The sequence below is a fragment of the Octopus bimaculoides genome, chromosome 23 (assembly GCF_001194135.2).
Source record: "Octopus bimaculoides isolate UCB-OBI-ISO-001 chromosome 23, ASM119413v2, whole genome shotgun sequence".
Lineage (NCBI taxonomy): Eukaryota > Metazoa > Mollusca > Cephalopoda > Octopoda > Octopodidae > Octopus > Octopus bimaculoides.
The window spans coordinates 17,319,230-17,329,721 of NC_069003.1; the positions used below are offsets into that span (position 1 = coordinate 17,319,230).

The window sequence follows — 10,492 nt, forward strand, 5'->3', positions numbered from 1 at the left end:
TTGTGGATGCAGTAGGACAAACATTTAGCCACACTGAGCTTCCTTATCTCTCTCCCTCTTTATATATAAACCAAAGTCTTAATAAGTAGAACCTTCCCTCATTGGACACTAAACTCAGCTTGCAAAGACCTGTTGGGGCGAGATCGAAACTGAACCAAATTCAATGACTGGCACCTGTGCCAGTGGAGCGTTAACTGCACCATCAGAGCAGCGGTCTCATTTCCGTGCCAGTGGTACGTAAAAAGCACCATTTGAGCACGATCGTTTCCAGCTTTGTCTTACTGGCACTTGTGCCGGTGGCGTGTGAACAAAACATTGGACTGACTCCTGTGCAGGTGGCACGTAAAAAACACTATTTGAGCATGGCCGTTGCCAGTACCGCCTGACTGGCCCTTGTGCCGGTAGCACATAAAAAGCACCCGCTACACTCTGGGAGTGGTTAGTGTTAGGAAGGGCATCCAGCTGTAGAAACTCTGCCTGATCAGATTGGAGCTTGGTGCAGACATCTGGTTTGTCAGTCCTCAGTCAAATCGTCCAACCCATGCTAGCATGGTAAGCAGACGTTAAATGATGATATATATATATACATACACACACACTAGGCACTGCAAACAGGTGCAGGCATAGCTGTGTGGGTAACAAGATTGCTTCTCAACCATGTGGTCTCCTTTTCAATTCCATAGAACACCTTGGGCAAGTGTCTTCTATTATAGCCATGGGCCAACTAAACCTTGTGAGTGGATATGGTAGATGAAAACTATGTAAAAGCCCATATCCTATGTATGTGGGTCTGTAGCCCATCCCCCTTCACAACCAGTACACTAACAAAAGGGTTACAATGACCTAAATTAAAACCTTACATCAAGGAGTTCTGAACATGAACTTAATGACAAAATTATTTTTTTTAAATTCTTCAGTATTTTCCAAACTAATTGAAACAAAGGCAGAGTATTTCAAAAGAAATGTGGCAACAAAAAAGGATTGAAGAAAAAATTTATTTTACAACCAGGAGAAAAAAAGAAAGGAACTTGAAGCTGTAACTGTGGTCCTACAACAAAGATTGAAAAGTCAGTTCATGCCCAGTTGGTGGTGATTGTAATAAACCAGTGAGTGCACAGGTCCACAACCATTTGGTGGGGAGGAGGTGATGATACGGCAGCAACAAACTCAGGATACAAGTAAATACCATGACCACTTAGGTCTTCATGTAGAGAACGGTGGTGGCAGTAGTAGTATATACATGCTACAAAGACAGATTCTGTATTCAGTTGGTAGAAGCATTTGCAGCAACCCCATGTGCTGCAGAAATGGTCCAAAACACCTAGCTCCAACGTAGCAGTTTATTGTTGATTTTAATTAGTTTTGCATTTATAGACAAGGAATGACATTGATCCTGTATATTTGGTGGCTAACAACATCCCCTCAGGAGTTGGATCAGAGAAAGCCAGCTGGTTTCTTGGCACAGGCACGCCATATTGGAACCAGTGTCTGAAATAAAAAAGAAAACAATTCAATGAGTATCTTGAGGCTGTATTCATGAGTGATGGAAAGTCAGAGGCTGAATTAGATGTTAGAGTTGCAGGTTCTGACACAATATGCACCAGCTTGCAATCTTCAGTTCAGTTTTCAAGACCTAGAGTCATTAAATATTGGGGAATGACCAACAGAGTATGACTATGCAAACAAGTGCATGAAATGGGATTTCTCTGAAGTATCTCAGGAGAAATGTTACTTGACAGGGTGTATAACTCAGAATTGTTGTTTTTGAGTCAAGATGGGAATTTAAGGAAGATCTGGAGTCCGTTTAACTGCTTGGTTACACATTTTTAGAAAAGTAGATATTTTTTCTAATTCCTAATAATAATTAGTAATTATTTATTAATCAATAAAGGCAGTGAGTTGGCAGGCTCATTAGCATGTCGAACGAAATGTTTAGTGCTATTTCTGGCTCTTTAGGTTCTGAGTTCAAGTTCTGTTGAGGTTGACCTTTCATCCGTTTTGGGGTCAGTTAAGTACTAGTTGGGCACTGGGACTTGATCTCTCCAGATCAAGCCACTACTACTCATTCAGGTCAGTTTCGGTAACACAGACATATGATTAGAATGTTGCATGAAATGATCACAAGATAGATTCTTCAAGCTGAGCCAACCAACAGGAGACCTAGGGAGAGATCAAGAACAAGATGGTTGAATTATACCATCCACAGTTTCAGTTGGTCATGCTTGGGAATCCAGCTGGATGGTTGCTTCTGACAGAACCCCATGGGGAAGGTCCTTAGGACTACCTCCAGGAATAGAATGCAGAGAAGTATGACTGGAAACAATTCTTTCTATAGGCATAAGACCTAAAATTTTAGTGTCTTTACACCTTTTACAGAAAGAATACTTCTCCACAACAAACTGCAGTGAATAGCCTTCTTACAGGTTCAAATATTCCCCCAAACATTTGAACTGGTTCCAAGTTTAATATAAGGTTGCAACTGTTACATAATAAATTACGTTGATGGAGGACATAAGAAGCATCAGATGTGGCATGCAAGAGAGAGGACTGCATTGGTATGGTCATGTGATGTGTATGGACAAGGACAGCCAATCTCTAACTGTGGAGGGGGTAGACCCAAGGAGACATGGGACAAGGTGGTGAAGCATGATCTTTGAATGTTGGGCCTCAAGGAGGCAATGACAAGTGACAGAGACCTTTGACGATATGCCACGTTTGAGAAGACCTGTGAAATTGTAGTCATGGCAAAAGTCACCCATTACACTCTTGGAGTGGTTGGCATTAGGAAGCCAAATCAGATTGGAACCTGGTACAGTTTACCAGCTTCAGTCAAGCCATCTAACACATACCAGCATGGAAAGTAGACATTAAATGATGATGAGGGGAAAGGAGAGATGATACATGAAAATAGTGAAAGAACACAGGTTATTGCAATGGACTGACCCCCCCCCCCAAATTTTAGTCTTTGTGCCTATAAGGTAGCAAGCAGGCAGAATTATTTGTGCGTGTCAAGCAAAATGCTTAACAGCATTTTGACCAAGTTCAACTTTGCCTTTTGTCCTTTCAGGCTCGATAAAATAAAGCCCCAGAGAAGTACTGGGGGTTGATGTAATTGACTCACCCACTAAAATTGTTGGCCTTGTATCAAAATTAGAAAGAACAATTAAGATGGCAGGCTGGCAAAATTGCTTGCACAGTAGATTTACATTATCTTTTCATACCTTTGGGATTGCTAACATTAGTAAGGCAGAGAGCAGGCAGAAATGTTAGCTTGCCAAACAAAAGTCATTGCAGCATTTTGTCCTCCTTTATGTTCAGAATTTAAATTCTGCCAAGGATGACTTTGCTTTTCATAGTTTCAAGGTCAATGAAATAAGTACCATTTGAGTACCAGGGGTCATTCTAATCAACTAGCCCCCTCCCCTAAGGCCTGTAGTAAAAAAGATTATTATTATACAAAAGCTGACATAATTGTTAACATGCCAGGCAAAATGCTTCATGGCATTTTGTCCATCTCTATGTTCTGAGTTCAAATTTTGCTAAAATCGACTTTGCCTTTCATCTTTTTGGGGTCAATAAAATAAGTACCAGTTGAGCACTAGGGTTGATTTAATAAACCTATCCCTTCCCCCAAAATTGCTGGCCTTGTGCCAAAACTCGAAAGCATTATTATAATACAAGCCTTGCCATGCATGAGTCCTTGTTTTTTCAACCACAAACAAATATTATTTCAATTGTGATTAGCACTTTAGCATTCAGATTTTTCAGTCAAATGTAATACTCTGTTTCAAATTAATCACACATTATCTTGTAGCTTAGAGATTTTGATCATGTGAATGTTTATATTTAGAATGACATTGTAGGATAGGTATGAGAATGCAGACTTGGCTCGTTGAGCATAATTCAAGAATATTTGGGCTGGATATGGCTGGTTTGGGATTCTGCAGTTGTGGTCCAGCATTTAACATAATGATTCTTGTAAGTTTATCCCTCTAGCATTCAGATTAATGCATCAACTGTAATGCTTATTTTTTCACATTGTTTTGAATTATCATGCATTATGTCATAGCTTTGAGATTTTGATGTGACTTTGGTTTTAGGATATTATAGGGTAGGTGTGTGAAGCAGAATCTGGTTTGAATATGCTCAGAATTGTTGAAGCATAGAATAAAATAACTCCATCAGTTGTTAGCTCTCAAGACATGACATTCTGCAAAACCTCGAGAAATTTGCCAACAGTACAACCGATGCCCCACACCCTTTTATTTTTTATAAATCAGGTAGAATATTTGGGCTGGTTATGGCTGATTCAAATTTTGTTAAAGCTTTGATCAATAACTAATATCCCCAATACAATCAGTTTGTTGAGGAGGATGTGTACAAACAGTGAAATAGTTCAGACATGAGGTCTGTGGCTCAATCACACTGCTTGGCAACTTGAGCTAGTCACCTTCTGTCATAACCTCATGTCAGCTTGAACTTAGCGAAATTCGGTAAACAGGAAATGCTTATTTATTCACATTGTCTCAAATTAATCAGGAATTATCTCAAAGCTTTGAGATTTTGATGACATAATTATTTTTAGAATGACATTGCAGGGTAGGTGAGAGAGGCCAGATCTGACTGGTTTGAACATACAACAGGTAGAATATTTGGGCCAGATATAGCTGGTTTAAATGCTAAAGGACTAAAGAGACGTTGCAATATGTAAAGAATCTTTCCCTACAAAGATTTGTAGAAGACCTATCCATCTACAGTAAGTAACAGATTTTGATGTGATTGCTTATTTTTAGTATGACATTGCAAGGTAAGTGTGAGAGGCCAGATCTGGCTAGTTTAAACAAGAATATTCTATCTCCACCTTTTGGTTATGTCTCCATTACTCACCGTACACAGTCAAGCAGTTTACTAGCAATACCAGTCCGTCGGCTTGGACCATACACCCAGATTTTACTGATTCCAATGGGACAGGCTTCTGGCTCAGTGCGGCAGCAACAGGGTCGACGCCCCTGCTTCATCTGGGTTTGACTCTGCTCGTTGGGACTATTTGGTACAACTCGGAAACCCTGGCAACAGAAAGAAAAAAGATCCAACTTCATTACTCTTACTACCATCACCATTTTGAAGAAAGAGGCAGCCTCAGTATGGTCACTCAGACCATGTCTACCTTTCCGTCTTGCACAAGTCAGATGGAATTTATTGAGGCAGATTTTCTATGGCTGGATGCCCTTCCTGTCACCAACCCTCACCTATTTCCAAGCAAGATAATATTTCCCCATGGCTGGACAAAGTTTTACAGAAAATTGAAAAACACCTCTTTGATAGTTTACCACTATCATATGATGTCAAGACGATGATGGAATCACACACATCATTTCAACACCCACTTTTCCATGCTTGCATGAGACCAAATTTTGTTGAGGCAGATTTTCTATAGCAAGTTGCCCTTCCTGTCACCAAGCCGTACCGGTTTCCAAGTAAGGTAATATTTCCCTGTGACTAGACACGACTTTATGGGAAGAGTGGAAATAAAGAACACTGCTTTCATGACAGACATCCATTTACAGCTATCCTGTAATGTTGAGGCAAGGAGACAATAGACACACACACACATACAACAGGCTTCTTTCAGTTTCCGTCTACCAAATCTACTCACAAAGTGTTGGTCAGCCAGGGATTATGGTAGAAGACACTTGCACAAGATGATACACAGTAGGATTGAACACAAAACCATGTGGTTGGGAAGCTTATTAACCACAAAGCAATGCCAACAACTATGCATTACACACACAGATATGTGTGTGTGTGTACTTATATACATACACCATACACACACACTTTATAATTCCCAGTAGGTTATCATTGTCCAGTTTACTTCAGTACAATGATTAAGCAAAACTATGTCTAGTAATACTAGTTATAATATACACCCAAAACCACGATAATAGTTTAGGAGTGAAATTTAGGATTTCTCAGTGTTCTGTGAATCAATTTTGATAAAACCTTTTCCAGCTGGTTTGCATCCTATGGCAACACCATTGTTATGTTTTCATTATTCTGTTTTATTTTATTTTTATTTCAAATTCTTCAGTTTTTTTTAATGAAAATAGCCCATCTAGATATTTTTTTTCAGCATACATTGAGTATATATTTAACAGAAAACCATAATAATATTATAACATTTACTAACATGATAAATTATTTAGCCACATGAGCACCAAGAAAGAAACGATCTGATTGTGGGACCTCCAAGACTATGACAGCTAGGATTTAAGGAATATTGGCTCCAAGTTATGTGGGAAACCTGGAGAAACAAGCAAAGTTATTTTCATTGCCTCCAGACTTCATGTACCAAACACCAACAGAAATCGCATTTTGGGACCATTGTGCAAGGACCCCTGAAACTGCCTCCTCATAGGAGTTTGAGGCTTCAGTGAACCCAAAATTACATGATGTTAGACACGAGTTGTGTTCTGTTCAAACAAAACCAGGATAGCCCTTGACAAACCTGATGGTTGGGTCTATTTTGGAGATGAGTATCACCATCATTTACGTCAACAACAGGGTGGTCGTGGGCTGGTGTCATTGGGGACAGACTTGTTGACCCAGTCAGGGTGCCTGAAGAGGTTAAAGTGACTACAGCCACCTACCGCAATCTCCTGAAGGTCTTGGATCACTGGCTAGATGACATACTGCTGTCACTTCTAAGGAATCTCGTATTCATGCATGACCATATTCCCTCCCACTCTGCTAGGACCACCCAAATATTCGCAGTCTTACAGCATACAAGGTAAAAGGTTGATGGTGTGGCCACTAGCATCTCTGGATCTCAACACTATCAAAAATCTTTGGTCCCTCATTAAATAAGATGTTTATGCTGATGGACTCCAACGTGCTACTATCAAGAAATTGACAGATTCCATGACTAACAGGGTTTTTGAAGTTATCCGTCGAAATGGCACTCATGTGGCTAAATAATCATTATGTCAATAAATGTTATCATATCGTTATGGTTTTGTTAAATATATACTCAATGTATGCTTAATATGTATCATTACCCTTCATTTTCTGAAAAAAATGTCTAGATGGGCTATTTTCATTCAAAAGCTACTGGTGTGGTTCACCCAAAAACTGAAGAATCTGAAATAAAAAGGAAAGGACGTTACACAGAATAATAAAAACATAACAATGATGTTGCCATAGGGTGCAAACCAGCTGGGAAAAGTTTTATCAAAATCAATTCACAGAAAACAGAGAAATCTTAAAATTTCACTCCTAGGCTATTAGCATGGTTCTGGGTGCAGAACAAATGTAGAAATTATTCCTTTTACAGTTGTCCAACTTAGTTTTCCTTCTTCCCTTTCCTCAATTACAATCTTGATTTGTTCTCTTTTTTCTCTATTGTTGTCATTATTTTTAGCCCTTTTTAACTTTCCTCGCTAATTGCTTGCTTTCTACTTTCCTCACATAATACAAATTGTCTTGACATCTAGTCAATTCTAGACAATCTTTGTAGCAGAATGTAATAAAGTATTCCTGGTGATCTATTGTAATTAAGCATGTAATGCAGACTTCCTAACAATCACAATGATGAAACATATAAAGCAGTGGTTCTGAACCATTTTTTACCTTATGGACTCCTTTGATTTGTTTTACTCTTGTGGCCCTTTATGTTAAGAAAATGTCTATTGTATTCTTATAATTAAATATTATAAAGAATTGTATAAAAACAATAAAATATTTCGAGTATAGTAGAAGCATAACCAATTTATTGTTAGAATTTAACAATAAAATCTTGTATGGACCTTTGTTGAGAACCACAGATATAAAAGAACAAATAATATAAACTTGTGTTTATTGCAATTTCTCCTATACACACGCTTTTCAGACTGAACACTAGCCACATCAATGCCAACTGCACCACTAATGGGAAAAGAGAGTGAGTGGGAGAATAGCCTAAAAATATATCACGACTCCCTCTCATTCCCTACAAAACTTCCTTAACACACACTGATCCTGACATACCTCTTTAATTGCTTCAGCAATACAACAACCATCAATTCTTTTCTCATCAGAGATATACAGGAAGATCTGCAAGTAGAGAGTGAGAGAGACTTGAAAATATTAAAATATTTTTTTTTTAATCTGCCAATTCATGTAATATAAAAAGACAAAAAGCTGGTTCTGAAAGGGGCTACTCTATCAATTGGAATTAACCGTTTTCATTAACAGTTTTTTTTCAACCACCAGTGTAACTTGGAGTTTATGTAAAGGAAAGCTTTCTATTACTCAGAACGTATGAAACAAGAGTTAACTAACAGTCAAAATAAACATTGATGTTTAGGACAAATTTATGAAAATGATTTGGACAGGAAAAATGTTAAAAACAATGTGCTCCAGTACTCAACATCTCATTAGGGGCCACCACCACCATCATCATCCAGCAACAAGAGGATATCTTAATAAAGAGGAACATTATTATTAATTAACCCTTTGCTTGTCCAGAGCATTTTCATGAGCATTCTAAATGCCCATGCTTGTTTCCAGACTTTTATTCAGCCCTTGTTTCTAAGTAATATAAAGCTCTCCTTTCCTAAGTTACTCTGGTGATGGAAAAAATTGGAAATGTATCATATATGAAACATGGGCACCAAGGAAGTATGTTTTGTGTATTATGTGATACACAGGACAGGCAAGCTCCTAATCCACAGCCAAGTAGTAAGGTGCCCTGCCCCCATGAAGACAGCATAAAAAAATGAGGACTTGTCAGCTCAAAAAAACACCAACCCCATCAAAACTTTTTGTAAAATGAAGAACAAGCATTCTTTTTAGTAACAAAGGCAAAGAGTACAATTGTGAATATAAGTGGCCAAAATAGGGTTGCTGTGAAAGATTTCTGGAATAATGTCATCATTCAACAGTGTGTGTAACTAAGGGATGAGAGTCTCTCCTATTCAACCTTTAACCTATCCATATTGAAAAGTCCCAGTTCCAGTACTACAGATGTGAGTAGCATAAAGTAGAAAAGAATCACAAGATAGAATTTCAAACTGAGCCAATTGGCAAGTGATTTAGGGGTAGACCAGAACAAGATGGTTGGGTAATATTTGTAGTCTTAGTTGGTCATGCTTGGGAATCCATCTAAAAAGAGTAATGATGGTTGCTTCTGATAGGGCCATATGGAAGAGTCATCTAAAGACTCTACAACTTGCAGAAGACTGATAAGATGATTTTGGATAATGACCATAGTTTTTGATGGCTAAAATTGACGATGAAAGTTGCTCTCTGGAGAAGGTGCCTAAGAACTATCCGCATGTCTGCTATAAGAATAGTGAGCAGAGAAGATGAATCGACAAATCATTAAGATGTGTTTAACTTTATTAATAAACTAGCAGTATAGCCCGGCTTTACCCGGGATTAAGCTAGGATTATTAAGGTAATCAAGTTCTTTATTTGAAACCAACTAAGTAACATCGATGTCAAATTTGGGCAAAATGTGTTGAAATTGGTAAACTTTTGGCTGAAAATGAGTTGCAGACAAGTTGATTGGGTTATCCCATAAAGAATTGGTTTATCGATTTTTTCCAGTCATCGATTTTTTTTTTTTTTTTCATTTTTGGAGAACTTAAAGCATTGAAAGATCTCATGAGTCCTAAGTAATGCTGGCATCAAGTTTGAACAAAAAACATCAAAATTTGGTAAAAGTTATGATTGAAAATGGGGTGTAGGCAATTTTATTGGGAAATCCTATAAGGAATCGGTTTATTGATTCAAATTTTATCCTGATTAAATGGAAAACTCCATAAGGAATCAATTTATTGATTTTTCACCCCAAATAGGACTTAACCGAACACAATATTGCTGATTCAAAAACATCTAAATTTACACTTTAAAGTTTGTTTTCACACTCAACCCTGTTCTGCAGAATCAGTGTCGCGACGGGAGGTTTGTGCCCATCTCTACGTTCTGAGTTCAAATTCCGCCGAAGTCAACTTTGCCTTTCATCTTTTCAGGGTCTAAAAAATAAGTACCAGTTGGACACAGGGGTCGATATAATCGACTATTCTCCACCTTCCCCAAGCCGCCCTTGTGGAAAAAAAATTCAAATAATAATAATGACCTCTGCCAATGAAATAATAATAATGACCGCATGGGTTGGGAGTTTGATCAGATTGCACATGCCAGCCCTTTGAAAACACCACCCCCATCATCAATCCCCCTTTGCCTATGGGTCGGGAATCCTTCTAGCAAGGAAAATTAGATGCCCAAAAGGGCTCCTGATCATCTGTGTCAGAAGCGGTTATGTTCAGATCACAACTAAGTCTTAAGTGTATTGTGTTTTTGAACTATATGACGTACACTCACACGGACCCTGGCCTTTCAACTGGATTTTATGTACCCAACCGCCGGATTACCTTGGATTACTGTTCCCGTTGGATCTGCCTTTCCTGAACCTTGATTGAACATCAGCAAAATTTGTCCGTGACTCTTA

At 38.4% G+C, this 10,492-nt stretch overlaps 1 protein-coding gene across 4 annotated transcripts in view; it reads right to left on the bottom strand.

Annotated features, from left to right (window-relative positions):
* Window positions 1-979: 979 nt before the first annotated feature.
* Window positions 980-10,492, bottom strand: part of LOC106875851 (N-acetyltransferase ESCO2) — a 52,560-nt gene continuing 43,047 nt past the window's right edge. For all 4 annotated transcript variants that reach the window (XM_014924143.2, XM_014924144.2, XM_014924142.2 and 1 more), the window contains 3 exons: window positions 8,026-8,091; window positions 4,888-5,066; window positions 980-1,488 (listed from right to left, as the gene is read on the bottom strand). In XM_014924143.2, coding sequence (XP_014779629.1) covers window positions 1,353-1,488; window positions 4,888-5,066; window positions 8,026-8,091 — 381 coding nt within the window. In that variant the 3' untranslated portion in view covers window positions 980-1,352. The remainder of the gene's footprint in view (window positions 1,489-4,887; window positions 5,067-8,025; window positions 8,092-10,492) is intronic.